General features: G+C 45.3%; 1 protein-coding gene and 1 non-coding gene across 5 annotated transcripts; both read left to right on the forward strand.

The window, feature by feature from the left end:
• Window positions 1-333: 333 nt before the first annotated feature.
• MAGED2 (MAGE family member D2) lies at window positions 334-8,596 on the forward strand. Of its 4 annotated transcripts, none has more exons than XM_047093648.1 (13): window positions 334-415; window positions 1,940-2,013; window positions 2,424-2,879; window positions 3,481-3,789; window positions 3,908-3,971; window positions 4,229-4,308; window positions 4,830-4,924; window positions 5,618-5,697; window positions 5,791-5,833; window positions 6,165-6,227; window positions 7,343-7,457; window positions 7,854-8,272; window positions 8,462-8,596. In XM_047093648.1, exons 2-12 carry the CDS (start codon window positions 1,969-1,971, stop codon window positions 8,262-8,264), a joined length of 1,761 nt encoding a protein of 586 aa, XP_046949604.1. In that variant the 5' UTR covers window positions 334-415; window positions 1,940-1,968; the 3' UTR covers window positions 8,265-8,272; window positions 8,462-8,596. The 4 variants fall into 4 exon arrangements, with proteins under 4 accessions (XP_046949604.1, XP_046949605.1, XP_046949606.1 ...); XM_047093649.1 differs by lacking the exon at window positions 334-415 and adding an exon at window positions 982-1,052; XM_047093650.1 differs by lacking the exon at window positions 334-415 and adding an exon at window positions 1,581-1,637.
• Window positions 7,056-7,185, forward strand: LOC124522314 (small nucleolar RNA SNORA11). The gene has a single exon (XR_006964757.1). It is a non-coding gene; the product is annotated as a small nucleolar RNA SNORA11 (small nucleolar RNA).
• Window positions 8,597-19,776: the final 11,180 nt, after the last annotated feature.

Consider the following 19,776-nt stretch of genomic DNA (forward strand, 5'->3'; position numbering starts at 1 on the left):
AGGGATGTATATCAAAATGTTAACAGTGGTTATTTCTGGGAAATGAGATAAGAGTGGCCTTTCATTGGTATGTTACATATTTCTGCATTATTTGAATTTTCACAACACATTACCTTTGTAATAAGAAAAAAATAAAGATATAAAAATAAATAAATTCAATGAATGAGTCGCTTTGAGGAGGTGGTTTTGGTTGGAAGGGCTGCAGACCGAGCCTGGTACAGTGGCATAAACATGGGCTTTGGCGTCAGACAGCCCTGAGCGGGGCCCCATTGCCCCACCCCCAAGGAAGGAGGGGGGTGGCAGGGGGCTGCGGAAAGGGGCTGGGCTGGGCTGGTTGCAGCTCTAGTCCAGGAGGCTGAGACTTTGAGAGGGACTGAGAGAAGGCAGACGCATTTGGGACTTGCTCGAGGACCAGGTAAGGGGCGTTGAGATTTTGGGTTTCCTGGCAGCCAGTAGTTTCAGCCCCCTCGAACCTATAGCCAGGCAGGTGGGCAATCTTTACTGCACCACTGCAGCTGAAGGAGAGATGACCTGGAGCTGGATGTAGGCAAAGAAGACTACTTAGAGTAGTAGGCGGTAGGACTATGGGTTAGAGATTAGTGGGGGAGACGGGGGGGGGGGGGGGGGGGAGAAGAACGGGGAACCGGACTTGTTGGGTGGCTGACTGGGAGTATGAGGGGGAGGGGAACATTGAGGGAAAGTGTAAATCCAGAGAAGAAAATAGGAAATGCAGAGAAGGGTTAAGGAATACTAGGGAAGGGGGTGCATAGGTAACGCGGAGGAGGATGTAAGGAATGGGGATAGGGAATTCTGTGGGGTAAACAGGAAATGTGAGGGGTAATAGGGAGCAAGAAGCAAGGCTGAGGGAATACGGGGGTGGGGGGTGATAAGGAATGAGGAGCAGAGAGGGGGGAAGGGCAGACTGGCTGCGACGGAGGCCCCCTAGGGAGGCGGAAAGGGGCGGGACCATTTCCGGCCTAGAGCGGGGAGGGCAGTCTAGGAGTTTTGGAGGGCCTTGGAGAGTGGACGCACTCTTCTTTAAGGAGAAGGAGGTGAGCTGCGGGGCCCAGCTCTCGATCCGCTGTCCAGTAGGGGCTCTGTGATCTACAGCCCAACCCTCTGGGATCTGGGGAAAACCTGCTGTAGGGACCGGATCGTACCGGATCCATCCGGATGGGAAGGGAGGGGACTGGACCCGGTTTGGCTGGGCCCAAGATGGAATCACTGGCTTCAGTCTGATTTGAGGAGGGGGTGTATTAAGGAAGGGGCGGAACCAAGATGTGCTTTACCCCTGGTCGGAGGGGGCGTGTTGTGAAAAAGGGTGGGACCGGGCGGGCGGTACTGTGGACTTAGGGTGGGTATGAGTAGGGGGAGGGGCTGGGACCACCAGATACTGCGATAATTTTAGAGGGAGGCCTGTTGGGGAGGGGGCGGGGCGGAGTGGTACGGCGGACCTAAAGAAGGGCGTATGTTGGAAAGGGTTGTGGACAGAGGCCGGCCCATTGCGCATGCGCACTATGGATCTCTAGAAGGGGCGTGTAAAGGGCCAGCTTGGAGACGGGGGCAGATGCCGAGTGCGCATGTGCACGGTGGACATCAAAGAAAGAGCTTGTGCTGGGAAAGCGGGTGGGGCTGAGGTGGGCCCTGCAACGAATGCGCATGCGTACTGTTGGCCTGCGGCTGGTGGGGGGGTGTATTGGGAAAAGGGGCGGGGTCCCCAGCTGCCGCGCTGGCACATCTTCCTGGAGGAGGGGAGGGTGCGGCTGCAGAGAATTGAGATCTAGACGCTCTGGATTACTGAATCTAAGAACGTAGTCTTTGGGGGTGGGGGAGGGGTTTGGGATTGGGGCCCTACAGAAAGTGAGGATCCGTTTCCAGGCAGAACTAGAGGGAGGACGTTCTGGAGGCTCCCCTTTTCACCCAAGCCTTCTCTCCTTAGGCTCAGCTCTTGCCAGGCCAACTTGAGACATGTCTGACACAAGCGAGCAAGGTACGGGTCCAACCCGCTTCCAGGTAAGGCCTCCTTCCTTCTTCTCCTTTGCTTCTTCTCCAACCCCTGTTGCTGCTTCAGTTCCCTTGGCACCACCCCCCCATCCTTGTCCTTTTTTACCCACTTTCTTGTCTGGGTGCCCCTCCCCCCACTCTGTAGAGGGAGGGAGGGAGGGAGGGAGGAAGGAAGGAAGGGAGGGAGGAAGGAAGGAAGGGAGGGAGGAAGGAAGGAGGGAGGGAGGGAGGGCAGGCCAGCCATTCTTGTGCCATCACTTCCTGCTCAGAGGAAAGAGAGTCCTTGTGGGTTAGGCGGGCAGAGCACATCACAAGTAGGAGTTAGTATAGGTCAGAGAAGTGAGGCCTGGAATTTTGGAGCCACTTGCTTACTTGGGGGTGGGGAGAAAGTCTGTGAGCTTTCCTGCTTCCTCTTGCAGGCTGAAGCTTCAGAGAAGGACAGTGGCTTGAAGATACAGAGCCTATTGACAGTGACCCAGAACTCGGAGGTCTCAGAGACACAGAAGACATCAAAGGCACCAGAGGTCTCAAAGGCCACAGAGGTCTCAAAGACTCCAGAGGTTCGGGAGACAGCTGCCACTCAGGCCTCACCTACCACTAAGCTGACTGATACCCAGGTTCTGGCAGCTGAAAAGAAGAGTCTAGCAGCTGACACCAAGATGCAGAGTGCTGACCCTCAGCCTGTGACACTGCCTGCCACTGAGACCAAAAAGGTCAGCTGTGTGGCTAATACAAAGGTCAATATAAAGGCCCTGGAGCCTGAGGATCCTGCCTCTCAGGCTTTGGCAGATGAACCTAAGCCTGAGGGTGCAGCTGCTCAGGTTCAGGAGAATCAGGATACTAGGCCCAAGGTCAAGGCCAAGAAAGCCAGAAAGGTAAGACCTCTGTAATTACACTCTTCCCTTTTCACTTCTCCCAGTTAGTTCATTTGTTTTGCAAACATTTAGAAAGTTTCCTGTGCTCATCAAGGCTGTGGGGGACAATAAGAGGAATGTGATACAATTTCTCTCTGCAGAGAGTTCACAGACTCGTGGAGAAATGAGATAGTACACATAGCTGCAATCTGAATATAAAGCAGTTTATATTTACATAGTAGCTACCATGTGTTAGACCTTGAGCTAGGCACATTCATACGGGTTATCTCATTAAATCCTGAAAATAATACAGTTTTATGGGAAGGAAGCTGAGTCCCAGAGAGGTGGAATGACTTTTCCAGGGTGGTACAAGCAGGAGCAGTGGTGGACATCGGGAGAGGAGAATCCTCAGGTCCCATCCTTATGTTCCTTCTGGCCTGGTGAAGAGATGAAACTCCTGCCTGGAAGTCTGTGAAAAACAAACCCAAGACTCAACATGGCCAATATCTAGTCAGGCTGTTACTACATGGGTGGGATTAGAGGAACCTTCTGGAAAAAATAGGATGAGGGAGAAGGAACATCTACTTTATCTGACAATATTTTGCTCTCTGTATTAATGCAGGTGAAGCCTCTGAATGGTGAAGAGGATGGCAGCAGTGATCAGAGTCAGGCTTCTGGAACCACAGCTGGCCGAAGGGTTTCAAAGGCCCTAATGGCCTCAATGGCCCGCAGGGCTTCAAGGGGCCCCATAGCCTTTTGGGCCCGCAGGGCATCAAGGACTCGGTTGGCTGCTTGGGCCCGGAGAGCTTTGCTCTCCCTGAGATCACCTAAGGCCCGTAGGGGCAAGGCTCGCCGCCGAGCTGCCAAGCTCCAGTCATCCCAGGAGCCTGAGACACCACCACCTCGGGATGTGGCCCTTTTGCAGGGGAGGGTAAGAACCCTGTTCTCTGTACTTTTCCTTATCTACTGCCTTGCCTTCTTTTTCTGCCTTCCCCTCAAATCTTTTGCAAACATATTTTGATCTTTCTACCTTTTTTTCCCTTGTCCAGGCAAACGATTTGGTAAAGTACCTCTTGGTTAAAGACCAGACAAAGATTCCCATCAAACGCTCAGGTAGCGTCCTGCTAACCCTCCATTCCCTAAACTGTGCTCTCCTTTGCCCACTTTCCCATGTGCTGAGAACATTCCTTGCCCTTATGCTCCTACCTATGTACTCCCACAGTTCTAATTTGGCACTGCTAGCATCTCTATTCATTATTTCAGAACTGTTTGTGCCACCCACAGCAGGGTTGTCAAAGGGTCTTTAGCTTGGGTTTTGGGCCACCTGGCTTCACTTCAGCTCAGGTGCTCACAACATTCTCCCCTTGCAGACATGCTGAAGGACATCATCAAAGAATACACTGATGTGTACCCTGAAATCATTGAACGAGCAGGCTATTCCTTGGAGAAGGTGAAGTGGCAGCCGTGGGGGATGGATGCAGTGGGGAAGCACTGAATTAAACAAGTGTACATGTGTCTTCTGGGGGTGGGACCGCTCACTAATTCAGTCCCATCACTGTGTGGATGGGTAGATAGTAGCCTAAGGAGGGGTATAGACTAGCCCAGGGTCACATAGCATGTCTGGCAAAAGCACAGCTAGGACCCAAGCCACCCAACTTAGTCCTGGTTTCTGTCTGCTGCTGTAGATGTCATGTAATGTATTTCACATGATCACCTCTTTCCTTCCATTCCCCATTCTCTGTCTCCCTAGATTCCCGATAATCTCAGAGAAGATGCTGATAACAATAGTACATTTCTTACCTGTTTGCTGTGTGCTGATCACTTAACGTTTATGTACATTATTTCACTGGCCCCTTCCCCCTATACACACACATGCACACCCACACCCCCACATACCTAGGTACACGGGGAGCTGTGGGATGCCCAGGAAGCTGAATTTGTGATCTCACAAGCTGTTCTCCCCATCCATAGGTATTTGGGATTCAGTTGAAGGAAATTGATAAGAATGACCACTTGTACATTCTTCTCAGCACCTTAGAGCCCACTGATGCAGGCATACTGGGAACGTAAGCTGGGAAAGGGCTGGGGTGGGAGGGAGGCTCTGCTTCTGTCTATGGCACTACCCCATCCCTGTCAACTCTCCCCACATCTCCTTAGAGAGGCAGGAAGACAGGGCCTGAAAAGCTCCTCTTTCAGTTCACACATAGTTGGAGCCCTGCACATGGTAGTGGTGCTTGATTATGATTGAATGAAGGTGTAGAAGCCTGAAGCAGTGCATTCCTACTATCCAGTTTTCTGTTTTTTCCAGAAGCTTCCCAGGAAAGTAGACCTGTCATTGCTTGTCTCTTCCTACTGGCTTTGGTAGAGTGGTTCTCAAAGGAAAGTTTCCTGGTGTGGGTAAATCATGATGCTCACAGGACAGGAATATCACTGGGGCTGTGCCTAGAATTTTCTTGGGGCAGAGGGATCTGGGAGAAAAAGGTGGGACTCACGCTGGCTAGGTGCCTGGGTTGTACCAGGTTTCAGACATTCTTCCATCCTCTCAGCAACTGAGGTAGGAAGGATTGGATTTTCCCATTTTACTGAATAGGAGACTGAGGCTCAAGAGTCTAAGTGCCTTGCCCAGGGTCACATAGAGCTGGGCAGAATTCTCTCATGTCTGAGGAATCTGGGAGAGGCTAGCCTAGTGAACTAACTGGTGTGTTTTTTGCAGATGGCTGCTGGACATAAACCTCCTCTCTACCCTGTTATTTTCCTAGGACTAAGGATTCACCAAAGCTGGGTCTCCTCATGGTGCTTCTTAGCATCATCTTTATGAATGGAAATCGGTCCAGTGAGGGTGAGTGGCTGGGCATGCAGCTGAATGGGTGGCCACAGTTGGAATTCCACATGTTCATTTTCTGTCCCTATCTCTTCTTGCCTCCCCTTGCAGCTGTCATCTGGGAGGTGCTGCGCAAGCTGGGGCTGCGCCCTGGGTATGATTGGGCTCTTTCAGTGCTTGCTGTCCATGTTGTCCTTTGACAAGAGAGGAGTCCCAGGATTGCATCAGTCTGGTGGTCTGGTGGAATAGATGGAAGTGCTAGTAGAGGGTCCAGGGTTCTGACCTGGGTGGATGGGGAAATGTTCCCAAACTCTCTGCCCCCGTCCCACTATCTCTTGGGCTTCTGTGGAGTTTTCCTCTTGTGCTAACAGTCTCTTTTCCATGTTGAAAATGCCTCTGCATACCTCTGGGAAGTGCCATATCTGATTGATTGATTGATTGATTGATTGATTGACTTATTGATGGATTTTTCTTTCTGCTATCAGGATACATCACTCACTTTTTGGGGATGTGAAGAAGCTTATTACTGATGAGTTCGTGAAGCAGAAGTAAGTGTGTGTCTGGTGATGGTGTGTTCCATGTGTTTTGCCTGTTTTCAGAGCTGAGTGATTAAGCTATAATGCGTGTGTGTGTGTGATTAGGCATGTGTATATGTGTGTGTGTGGCAGATGGTAGGTAGCTTATTTCTGAGGTAGTGAGAGTGAGCAGGAGGACACATTTCCTGACCGAAATGTACTCTCACTTACGCCCTCAGTGCAATTTCTTCAAGGTAAGGATTGTCATTACCAATGTTGTGCATGTGAGTAAACTGGGGTTCAGAAAGGTGAAGTAATTTGCTTAAGGGGTTGCACAGGTAGCAAATGGAAGAGTCATATTTAGGTACTGGCCCCAGTGCCTTGGTTATTTTTTACTGTGCTAACCAGGGCTTTATAGAAATTAATGTCCATGAAGAAATGCCATAGAATCATAGCTTTAGGCAGCCAAGTACTATGCTGCGGCTTGACTTGTGCATCTCATTTCATTTTCATAACTACCGTATACCCAGTATAGATGCTGCCATCCCATCCCCATTGTCAGTTGAGGGACCTGGGTCTCAGAGAGTGGAAGTCTGATTGTGGCCCTGGCTGGTAAGGGGCCCATTTGGTCACAGAGCCCTCTTCACTTTCTAGCCAGGGCCCATTGTGTCTGTGGTTCTTAGCACATGTGCACTCACACAGAGACATTAGCATGCACCTGCATGTGTACACATGTACACACACACAGTTGGGAGTATGCACAAAATACGCTACTCTTGGTGGACTATTTCTTCTCTTTATAGTCATTTTCTATGGTGGACTGTCCCAGGGCTCCCCAGGTTACAGACATGACCCAGTGGTGGGGTGTGCTCAGAGCAGGGGCCCTGAAGAAATGGCTCCTCTGTTTACAACACACCCAGCAAGAATCTGGGTTCATTGTGACAAAGGGCACGGAAGTTGTGGCCTTCTTATGAGCAGATACTCTACATGTATCTCATCTTGCACCTCTACATGGCTTCTGGGCAGGACCAATGGGATAGGGCTCCATATTGGAAGAAAAGCTATAGTATATAGTGGGGATGTCCAGTCCATACATGGGTGGGCTGTGGTTGTCTTAGACATAAAGGCTTTCAACTTCTCTTTTCAAGGTACTTGGACTATGCCAGAGTCCCTAATAGCAATCCCCCTGAGTATGAATTCTTCTGGGGCCTGCGCTCCTACTATGAGACCAGCAAGATGAAAGTCCTCAAGTTTGCCTGCAAGGTAATTGGATCGCTGCCCAAGCTTGGCATATCAAGAGCATGGGGTGCCACTGGCTAAAGTAGGCTGTGTGTATAGCAGCCTGCAGCTCATACATGAACATTCTGTTAATGTGGCCTCTGTTAATGTGCCATTTATCTGAATCATTTAATTTGTACAACTAACGTCATTACCCTATACCAGATGAGAAAACTCAGACTCACAGAATTTATTAGATAATATGTCCAAGGTCACAGAGCTAATAAGGGTCAGAGCAGGGATGGAATGTTAGGTACGTAATTACTGTAGTATTTATTATATTGCTATTATTGTGTAGGGCACGTAACATGGTGCCTAGCATAAAGTAGGTGCTCACTTCTTAGATTCTGATCCTTCTGATGGTTGTTATTTCTGTTTCAGGTACAAAAGAAGGATCCCAAGGAATGGGCAGCTCAGTACCGAGAGGCAATGGAAGCAGATATGAAGGCTGCTGCCGAGGCTGCAGCTGAAGCCAAGGCGAGAGCTGAGATTAGAGCTCGAATGGGCATTGGGCTTGGCTCTGAAAATGCTGCTGGGCCCTGCAACTGGGACGAAGCTGATATTGGACCCTGGGCCAAAGCCCGGATCCAGGCGGGAGCTGAAGCTAAAGCCAAAGCCCAAGAGAGTGGTGGTGCTAGCTCTGGTGCTAGTGCCAGTGCTAGTGCCAGTGGTGGCTTTGGTGCCAGTGCCAGCCTAACTGCTACTCTCACATTTGGGCTCTTCGCGGGCCTTGGTGGAGCTGGTGCCAGCACCAGTGGCAGCTCTGGTGCCTGTGGTTTCTCCTATAAGTGAGATTTCAGGTATCTACTTAGACTGGGTCTGGACAGCTTGGGCCTATGGGGTTGGGATGAGGAACTGGCTGGTTATAGGAAGGCCAAGGTTGCAGGACCGTATGGAGCATATGGGAAAACCCCACGATTAGCATTTTATTCTTTCCCTTTTGATGGTTATCAGTTGACTTTTTCAATTTATTTTACTTGTGTTTTCAGATATTCCTAATCCCAGCAGTCTTTCTCTTCGAGCCAGGGTGCATCCTCAGAAACCTACTCAACACAGCACTCTAGGCAGCCACTATCAATCAATTGAAGTCGACACTCTCCATTAAATATACTTGCCATTTCTGAGTTTGTTGCTTTTTTTTTGGTGGGCTATCACATTTTGGTATGACATTTAAAAATGGAAGAGTTTCTGCCTCAATCTATATTTATTGGATTCAGGGGAGCAAGATTAGCATGCCTCTCTGGGATAATTTGGGTCCTAGCTGTAGTCAGCAGTACAGGCAGGATTGCAGTGGGGTGGGGAGTCAGGATTGTAAGCACAGAGGACACACTTTGAAGGAGTGAAGTCGGCAAGTCTGGAGCAGAAAGCAGAGGTAGAGGAGACGGCATCAAGTATAGGCTCTCTTTTTGAGAAATGTGGATGAGACAAGGAGGAGAGAGATAGGTACTTAAGGGAGATAAGGGAATAAGTGAAGATTTTCTTGGGAAAGGAAAGAGAAGTTTAAGCAGGCAGGAGCCGATAGAGAGGGAGATGTTAAAGACTGACTCATGTAGCCCTGAGGAGGTAACAGTGTAAGGCCTGGGATAAGGGACTGTCAAGAAAGGACTTAGAGAGGGGACTGTGGAAAGATGACAGGCATTAGGGAGGCCCCATTGGAGGATGGAGCCCATGATTTTTGGGAGACCTTTCCTCCATGGCAAGGTGGTCAGTAATCTTGGAATCAAGAAGATTAGTTCGTTTATCTCAAGGTTTTGGTTCTGGAATAAGGACACAAGATCAAAGACAGGGACTATACGGGTCTGTATCTTCATTACTGTGTGCACGGTGCCTGACACAGTAGATACACAGAATGGTGGAAGAGATGGATCGTGGGACCCAGGGAGGCTTGGGGAGGAAGATGAGGAAATTAGGAGACAGTATAGGAGACTTGAAGCCTATGAACAGGGCAGAATGTTAAAGAAGTATATCAAGTAATCAAGTGCCTGCTATATGTCTGGCAGTGTTCTAGGTATCTGCAAAGAGGTGTTGACAGAACTGGAAGGATGAACTAGGGTACTAGTCCTATGGTCAGACAGTAGGATGATTGTATTTAAGAAGATAGAGCAGACAGAAAGTGATGGTAAGGCCCAAGGAATGGGTGCTTAAAGGGGAGTGAAGACATTTCCTAGAGATGAGGGAGGGGTCAATAGGCTGGGAGAACAGGGTGTTGGTTGGGTTATTCATGTGGACAGTGAAATCACCAGGGATGGTGGCAGGAGTTGCGGTAGGGAGGAACACTTGGAACCACGTGCCAAAGTACACTTGTGTGGTTGAAATTGCCCTCCCAGCTACACTGCCCACTAAGGGATAGGGCCCTCAGACAATCCAAGATCCACCTTCACCCTGTTTGGGAGTATTTCCCTGGACCTTTCTCCAGGAATCCCCAACCCTCTAGTCCCCCAATACCAGACCCCTAATCGCTGGGATAGAATCTTATGGAGGACAGAGTAATGGCTTTCTCATCCCTCCTGTAAACTCATCAATAAAGGAACAATGTAAAACAAAACCTACCTCCATTTAAAGCAAGGCAGCTCCTTGACTGGCCATGAACCAAGACTTGCTTTCGGCGCTGAGGTGTTTTTCACTGAAGTAGAGGTTCTTCCATTGATTTCTTGGACCATGGTTTCCTAAGGGGCTGGGTAATACCCACGAGAGGTAGACAAGGTCAGAGACAGCTTAGGCTTAGGAAGGACTCTTTAGTGGATGGGTACTGTGTCTACGGACCCCCTCAGATTTCCAGGTGATGTCTATCTGAAATGGAATGGGGAGGTGATGGGGTCTGACAAGGAACTTGTCATAATTCTAATAATTCAGTTAAAAGTGCTTGATAGGATTAAGAGTGTATCATAGTCCTGGGAGAACTCTGCCCGTTCCCCTTCCCTCTGTAGACCAATGGGCTTGCAGGGCTCTCCACCTCTTCTCCCTTCATGCAAGGCCTAAAATTTGACAGGACATGGGGTTGGCTTATTTCTCCCCAAATGTAAGGACTGAAGACATGTGGAGCAGGGGGAAAGAGATCAAGTCTGGTTCCACACAAGTGGGGAGTGGCCAGAGCTGGGAAGACTAAATAGGGACAGACTCCAGTTCATGTTTTTGCCACTTATCAACTTGGAGGCCACTACTACAATGAATAAATAAACTCCCACAATTTTTGTTCTTTCTTTCACTATATCATTTATTAACTCGAGACTATATTATACCTCTTCCCCTTGGCTAGGAGGTGAAAGAGCTCTTAGAGTAGTTTTCTCCACCTACTTTTCATTATAACTCTTTAAGAAGCCTTTTTTGATATGTTGTTCTAATTGCTGTTGCTCACTCCCATGAAATTTCAATACCATAGATATACCATATATATATATATATATATATATATATATATATATAGCTAATAGCTATGTATAATTGTGCTTCATACATAAAATATTTTTAATATGAAATTTATTGTCAAATTGGTTTCCATACAACACCCAGTGCTCATCCCAACAGGTGCCCTCCTTAATACCCATCACCCACCCTCCCCTCCCTCCCATCCCCTATCAACCCTGAGTTTATTCTCAGTTTTAGAGTCTCTTATGGTTTGGTTCCCTCCCTCTCTAACTTTTCTTTTTTCTTCCTTCCCCTCCCCCATGGTCTCTGTTAAGTTTCTCAGGATCCACTTAAGAGTGAAAACATATGGTATCTGTATTTCTCTGTATGGCTTATTTCACTTAGCATAACAATCTCCAGTTCCATCCATGTTGCTACAAAAGGCCATATTTCATTCTTTCTCATTGCCAAGTAGTATTCCATTGTGTATATAAACCACAATTTCTTTATCCATTCATCAGTTGATGGACATTTAGGCTCTTTCCATAATCGGGCTATTGTTGAAAGTGCTGCTATAAACATTGGGGTACAAGTGCCCCTATGCATCAGCACTCCTGTATCCCTTGGGTAAATTCCTAGCAGTGCTATTGCTGGGTCATAGAGTAGGTCTACTTTTAATTTTTTGAGGAACCTCCACACTGTTTTCCAGAGCGGCTGTACCAGTTTGCATTTCCACCAACAGTGCAAGAGGGTTCCTGTTTCTTCACATCCTCTCCAGCATCTATAGTCTCCTGATGTGTTCATTTTAGCCACTTTGACTGGCGTGAGGTGGAATCTCAGTGTGGTTTTGATTTGTATTTCCCTGATGAGGAATGACATTAGATCTTTTCATGTGCCTGTTGGCCATCTGAATGTCTTCTTTGGAGAAGTGTCTATTCATGTTTTCTGCCCATTTCTTCACTGGATTATTTGTTTTTTGGGTGTGGAGTTTGGTGAGCTCTTATAGATTTTGGATACTTTGTCCAATATGTCATTTGCAAATATCTTTTTCCCATTCCATTGGTTGCCTTTTAGTTTTGTTGATTGTTTCTTTTGCAGTGTAGAAGCTTTTTATCTTCACGAGGTCCCAATAGTTCAATTTTGCTTTTAATTCCCTTGCCTTTGGGGATGTGTCAAGTAAGAAATTGCTGCGGCTGAGGTTAGAGAGGTTTTTTCCTGCTTTCTCCTCTAAGGTTTTGATGGTTTCTTGTCTCACATTCAGGTCCTTTATCCATTTTGAGTTTGTTTTTGTGAATGGTGTAAGAAAGTGGTCTAGTTTCATCCTTCTGCATGTTGCTGTCCAGTTCTCCCAGCACCATTTGTTAAAGAGACTGTCTTTTTTCCATTGGATATTCTTTCCTGCTTTGTCAAAGATTAGTTGGCCATACTTTTGTAGGTACAATTCTGGGGTTTCTATTCTATTCCATTGGTCTATGTGTCTGTTTTTGTGCCAATACCATGCTGTCTTGATGATTACAGCTTTCTTGTAGAAGCTAGAGTCTGGGATTGTGATGCCTCCTGCTTTGGTCTTCTTCAAAATTACTTTGGCTATTCGGGGTCTTTTGTGGTTCCATACAAATTTTAGGATTGCTTGTTCTAGCTTCAAGAATGCTGGTGCAATTTTGATTGGGATTGCATTGAATGTGTAGATAGCTTTGGGTAGTATTGGCATTTTAACAATATTTATTCTTTCAATCCATAAACACGGATATTTTTTTCCATTTCTTTAAATCTTCTTCAATTTCCTTCACAAGCTTTCTATAGTTTTCAGGATACAGATCTTTTACATCTTTGGTTAGATTTATTCCTAGGTATTTTACGCTGCTTGGTGCAATTGTGAATGGAATCAATTTGTCTTTCTGTTGCTTCATTAGTGTATAAGAGTACACCTGATTTCTGTACATCAATTTTGCATCCTGCGACTTTGCCAAATTCAGGTATCAGTTCTAGCAGACTTTTGGTGGAGTCTGTCGGGTTTTCCATGTATAGTATCATGTCATCTGCAAAAAATGAAAGCTTGACTTCATCTTTGTCAATTTTGATGCCTTTGATTTCCTTTTGTTGTCTGATTGCTGATGCTAGCACTTCCAACACTATGTGAAACAACAGCGGTGAGAGTGGACATCCCTGTCGTTTTCCTGATCTCAGGGGGAAAGGTCTCAGTTTTTCCCCACTGAAGATGATATTAGCAGTGGGCTTTTCATAAATGGCCTTTCTGATGTTTAAATATATTCCTTCTATCCTGACTTTCTCGAGGGTTTTTATTAAGAAAGGATGCTGAATTTTGTCAAATGCTTTTTGTGCATCGATTGACAGAATCATATGGTTCTTATCTTTTCTTTTATTAATGTGATGTATCACATTGACTGATTTGCGAATGTTGAACCAGCCTTGCAGCCCAGGAATGAATCCCACTTGATCATGGTGAATAATTCTTTTTATATGCTGTTGAATTCGATTTGCTAGTATCTTATTGAGAATTTTTGCATCCATATTCATTAGGGATATTGGCCTGTACTTGTCTTTTTGCTGGGTCTCTGTCTGGTATGGGAATCAAAGTAATGCTGGCTTCATAGAATGAGTCCAGAAGTTTTCCTTTCATTTCTGTTTTTTGGAACAGCTTGAGAAGGATAGGTATTATCTCTGCTTTAAATGTCTGGTAGAATACCCCTCGGAAGCTATCTGGTCCTGGACTCTTATTTGTTGGGAGACTTTTGATAACTGATTCAATTTCTTCACTGGTTATGCGTCCGTTCAAGTTTTCTATATCTTCCTGTTTGAGTTTTGGAAGAATGTGGGTGTTTAGGAATTTGTCCATTTCTTCCAGATTGTCCAGTTTGTTGGCATATAGTTTTTTATAGTATTCCCTGATAATTGCTTGTATTTCTGAGGGATTGGTTGTAATAATTCCATTTTCACTCATGATTTTATCTATTTGGGTCATCCCCCTTTTCTTTTTGAGAAGCCTGGCTAGGGGTTTATCAATTTTGTTTATTTTTTCAAAAAACAACTCTTGGTTTCATTGATCTGCTCTACAATTTTTTAGATTCCATATTGTTTATTTCTGCTCTAATCTTTATTATTTCTCTTCTTCTGCTGGGTTTGGGGTGTCTTTGCTGTTCTGCTTCTAGTTCCTTTAGGTGTGCTGTTAGATTTTGTATTTGGGATTTTTCTTGTTTCTTGAGATAGGCCTGGATTGCAACATATTTTCCTCTCAGGACTGCCTTCGCTGCATCCCAAAACATTTGGATTGTTGTATTTTCATCTTCATTTGTTTCCATATATTTTTAATTTCTTCTCTAATTGCCTGGTTGACCCATTCATTCTTTAGTAGGGTGTTCTTTAACCTCCATGCTTTTGGAGTTTTTCTAGACTTTTTCTTGTGGCTGATTTCAAGTTTCATAGCATTGTGGTCTGAAAGTGTGCATGGTATGATCTCAATTCTTTCATAGTTATGAGGGCTGTTTTGTGGCCCAGTATGTGATCTATCTTGGAGAATGTTCCATGTGCACTCGAGAAGAAAGTATATTTTGTTGCTTTGGTTTGCAGAGTTCTAAATATATCTGTCAAGTCCATCATAAAATATTTTTAAATACAGGGTTAGTTATGTCTAAAATGTTTAAGTTAAAGTTAGTTTAAAAATGGTAAAAGCTATTAACATTTAACTCTATATAACTATTTGCTGAATAACTTTAAATGCAATTTATTTACACTGTAATGTAATTTACATTATAATGTATCAAATTACATATGAAAATTAGCCATTATTTAAGTAGGTCCACACCCAATGTGAGGCTTGAACTCACAACCCTGAGATCAAGAGTCACATGTTCTACCTGACTGAGCCAGCAGGTGCCCCTGAAATTAGACATTTTTAGAACTGATATGATAGCAGTGTAATAAATTTCTGAAAGTTATTCACATTATTTTTCCAGCTAAAGTAAAACAATTGAAAAATTTAAATTATTATAAAACTATTTTTAGTGAACTTAATTTTTTTTTAAGGTTTATTTGTTTTTGAGAGACAGAGAGAGCGCATGAGCCAGCGGGGGAGGGGCAGATAGAGAGGGAAACACAGAATCTGAAGCAGGCTCCAGGCTCTGAGCTGTTAGCACAGAGCCTGATACGGGCCTGAAACCCATGAACTGCGAGATAATGACCTGAGCCGAAGTCGGATGCTTATCCGACTGAGCCACCCAGGCACCCCAGTGAAAATATTTAAGTGCTGCTTGATATTTATTCAGATATTGTCAGCAGTTTTTCTTTTCAGTACCTGACATAAATAGTGACGGATTGAGTAAAGTTTGTAGAATTTAATAGAACCTATTTTAATTTAACTCCCAAAGTCCAAATAACACAAAGGAACTGAGGATCAAAGGCAGTCAATGGCAGCAAATGGGCACAAGCAGGCCACTTCTCACATATGATTGCAATGGAGCAACAAATTGTAAACCCTCCAATCACAGCCATGTATTCTCCAAGGTTTTGTAACGCTGACCTTGCATACATTTTGTGTATCTTCCATGACCTCAGCATCGTTGCTACTCAGGTGATACCCAAAAAAAAATCCAGTAAGAAAAATTAAAAACAGAAATAAGATTTTATTAGGTAGTCTTGAGACTTAGAGGGACACATACTATCATAATAGCTTATTTTTGCTTCTCCAAGAGTTAATTTTTACCCTTTTGGGGGTGATTACCCACCACCCCATCCACTTTCACCTCTGCATTTAAAAGTTGAAAATGCAAGCCCTAAAGTAATCTTTCCTTAGTGGACTGAATAAAAGAAGGTAGAATGAATGCTGGGTAGCCAAGAAAGGGGTGGAGGGAAGGAGAGAAAGAGAGAGAGAGAGGGAGAGAGAGAGAATAAGAAATATCTACTAGAGAACAAACATTTGTAAGAACAAAATGGATAGCAAACTTTTCCCCAAACTGACACTTTCAAAACTGTCTTGGTTCAACATAATGCTTCTAATCCATTTATAACTACCATCCACCACTTCTCCAAAACAAGATTACTGCAAATCTTACCACCTACTGTCTCCAGCTCCAAGTCGAATAATTTTGGATGATACCTTTTCCCATTCTAATTTTATTGCAATCCTTTGTAGATATGCTACAAGTTATGAGTTAAATTGTACTTTGAGCCACCATGCACATGCTATCTTCTACAATGGGGCAAAGATGAAGAGGACAGAAATAAATTACACACACACACACACACACACACATATACGGAGCAAGGAAGGAAATAAGGAAGATGGTTATAGTCCTTGTTCCTGACAGTAGCCAAGAGGCCACAGCTGGTGTTTCTGACTTACCTTTCTCTCTTTTGAATCAATGTGTGCCCCTTGCCTTTAACAAGCACCTTAGCTGCTCATGGTTATTTGCTTTGTAGCATGGGGCCCTTTCAGGTTCTCCATGTGTATGGCTCCTGTATTCTTTGGCTAACCTTATTACTGCACATGAGGTGGATGAAAGCACTCAGGAGATATCCCAGGACTCATAGATAGAGACAGTAGATTAAGCCCTGCTCCATTAGGTCCAGCAATCCTGTACATGACTTGTAGGAGCAAGTTGCATATTATGCTCCTAAGGGACTCTAGAGGCTGCCTCCAAATGATTGTGTGAAATCTGAGCTCTTAGAGTTCCTACCTTTATTGGGCTGTTGTAATTAATCTTCCTTCAACTTTTGCCACTGGACATGGCAGTGCTAGGGTCATGCAGTGAATCTCTTGGATTCCCAACATGCTCTTCCCTATCCCATTGTGTAGTAGACTCCTTATTTACCCTTGATGATTAGAAGCACTCATACCAGACACACAGTAAACACCCTTTTTATGTCTATTGGTTCAAAGTCATGGGGAGCCCCAAATAGCCAGGTAGGAGTCTCAACTTCCTGTTAATCAAACTTTTGCAAGAGTTTCACTAAGTGAAGTGATGAGAAGTGTCACTCCCATTTTCACCCTTTGGTTCCTAGACCTATGTATTCTTTTTATAAGAAAAAGAGCGCCATATATTTGTTGTTGATTCAAAGAATACACAGAATTTTGTAGAATGGCCTTCATACCTCACAAAGCATTGTTTCCTAACTGTAGCTATAACTAAAGCTTCCATAGACCATTCCACCCTTTTATAAGGGCAGTTGTTTATAGATTATGGTGTATGTGGTAAGAACAGGGAAGCCCAGTCATTAAACCATTGTCTTACCTCTTTCACTGTGAAATATGTACCTTGACCAGAAAAAATATTGTATGGATATTTCAGTTGTGTATAAAGTATATAAAATAATTAGAAAATCCAAAGATGATGGTACCAGTAAAAGCACTGGAGGCAGGGAAGGCAAATCCATTCCAGAATATGTGGTTATTTCAGTAAGGATAAATTGATACTCACTCCATGGTGGAAGGGGCCCAATGTAATCTGTCTGTTACTCAAGGACTTGTTGGTCTTCCCAGAGAATGCCAACATATTGGGATTTGTGCTGTTGAGAAAGTAAGCACTCAACAGTGATGATAGCCAAGTCAACCTAAGTGAAGGTAAATCCATGTTGAACCCCTCTGTAACATCCATCTCTTCTACTATGGCAATTTTGTTCATTGGCTCATCAAACAATCACTTGGATGTTTAGAGAAAGATGTTGACTGATTTCCCTAGGCTGAGATATCATGCTCCTTATGGTAGCACAAATATTCTTATACTCAGCCCATCCTGAGAGATCTGTTCACTTACTCCTCATATATATTCAAGCAAAGCAATTACACTGTGCCTTACACATAATAAGCACTATTTTGTTGCATTATTGTTATGCTATCAGTTCTCCATCTTGTTCCTTCCCACTCTCTGACCATTTGGCCAGAGTGTTAGATGGTATTGATTCTGTGCCTGGCCAGGTCCCTTTCTGGATAAAGAGATAAACCAGATGCATGGCTCTGAGTTTTGCCTCCTAAGAGGATTTCTTTTCCTTACTTCCCTTCAGGGTCACAACTGTGTGAGGCTATTAACACCATGGCTGTCAACTTCCACCTAGTTCCTGCTTATCAAGCAGCAGCATCTGTAAACCATGCCCCTGGGGTTTTTCTTCTTTAGTAAGCTGGTTATCAGAAACTACCCACAAGGACCTAGGTGACAGAGAGCCAGCAGTGTGGCTCGAACACTTTAGTGATGAGTACCAGAGTATCCAGTTCTCAAGATACAACCAGTCCAGTGAAAGAAATGATGATGGCACTGAGAGGTACCATAAAGAGCTGTGGAAGCCCAAATGAGCAAGTGATTCACTCTTCTGCATATAGGCATGTTATTGGTCATAGACGGTCTGTGAGGATCATCAGCACAAATGCATAGACACAGGCACACATGTATATGTACAAATACAAGCATTGTGTACACACATTCTAATTATGGATTCTAATTAAGATCAGCAGTCAGTGTGCTCTGGTGGAAGGAGCCTTGATTGGGAGGTAGGCGACAGGGGTTAAACTACCCCAGCATACAGGTCCCTGTGTGCCCTGGGACACATCCTTGCTCTCTCTGTCTTCGTATCTCCTCCCTGTAAAATGTGAACAGCATTTGCTCACCCAGCCTGATCCTGTGAGAGTCACAATAGATAGTGGATGAGGAGCACCTAGAGTGCTCCATGACACACAGTAGGTGACAGACTCTGTGACTGATTATAGGTGACAGTCAATGGGAAAGTGCTTTGTAACTGTATGATTCACCGTTTCCATAAGCATGAAGGTTGGCTCCAGGTATATGCATACATATACATGTTTGTGTGCAGAGGCAGTATGCATTGTGGAGGTGACCACATGTCCAAACTGGATATTGAGCTGTGTAGGCAGGGCAGTAGTTTGGCAGGGCAATAGCTGACCCCAACTAAAAGACCCTGGCTTTAAGTGTTGCCATGGGGCAGTGGTGGGTGATGCCACCCATACCCTCCATTCTGCTCTGAAGAGTGAGAGGGGTGGGAATCAGAGGTGTTAGTCCACCTCAAGGGGAGGCTGCCAGTCTGAAGGTAACAGAAAGGGAACCATGGGCCTTCCAGTGCAGTGCCTTGCCTAGGACACCACCACCTCTGCAGTGGGGGATGCTGAGGGGCAGGCATGAATGCATGTTTTTCAGTCCTGGATCTCTCTTTTACTGGCTGCATGACCTGGGACTGCTCTTTGCTTCTCCTTGGGCCTTAGCTTCATCAGGTTTCATAAACCATTAATGGTAATGCCCACCCCTCAGAGCTGTTGTAAAGATTAAATGAGGCTCACAGCAGATGGTGCTGTGACTGTACACAGGTGCCCAATAAAAGATAGTGCTCCCTCCCTCCTGCACCTCATTTCCCATTTGTCTTACCCAAGCCATCCACCCAGCAAGAAAAATAACTGTGTTAACAAGCCCAGCACGGGGTCAAACTCTAAGGAAAACATGGGCCTTTGTTTTGTTTTATAACCAGAATGTACAGATTACTATCATTGGCTGCAGAGAAAAGACTCATGCCACAGAGTCAGAGATTGACCAGAACTGGGAGAGATGGAGCCCAGGGCACGGTGACCTGCCTGGGAGGGCAGGGGAGGACAAGGGAAGGATTCCTGGACCAAACCATGGAACAGGAGCTATACCTTGGAAGATGGTGGGCGAGAGAGGGCAGGAAAAAAGCAGTAACTGGTGGGAGACAAGTGGTGACAGTGATATGGCCTGTAGTTGAGGCTGGAGGCTGTGGCATCAGCACTGAGTAAGGGAGAAGATGGATTCAAGGATGGGGCACATCAGGGGAGCTGTCTGTGCAAGTGACGGTGACCAGATGACAGAGGGCAGGCTAGGTGGGAGAAACTGTACAAGCAAAGGCACAGAGTTGTAAGAGAGATTGGGGACCTTTCAGGCAGGGGTGAAGGGTGCTCATTGTAATAGGGCTGGAGGTGCAGCCAGAT

Source organism: Lynx rufus, unplaced genomic scaffold (genome assembly GCF_022079265.1).
Source record: "Lynx rufus isolate CCGP_SWC_20201006 ecotype Redwood Valley unplaced genomic scaffold, mLynRuf1.p SCAF_35, whole genome shotgun sequence".
NCBI lineage: Eukaryota > Metazoa > Chordata > Mammalia > Carnivora > Felidae > Lynx > Lynx rufus.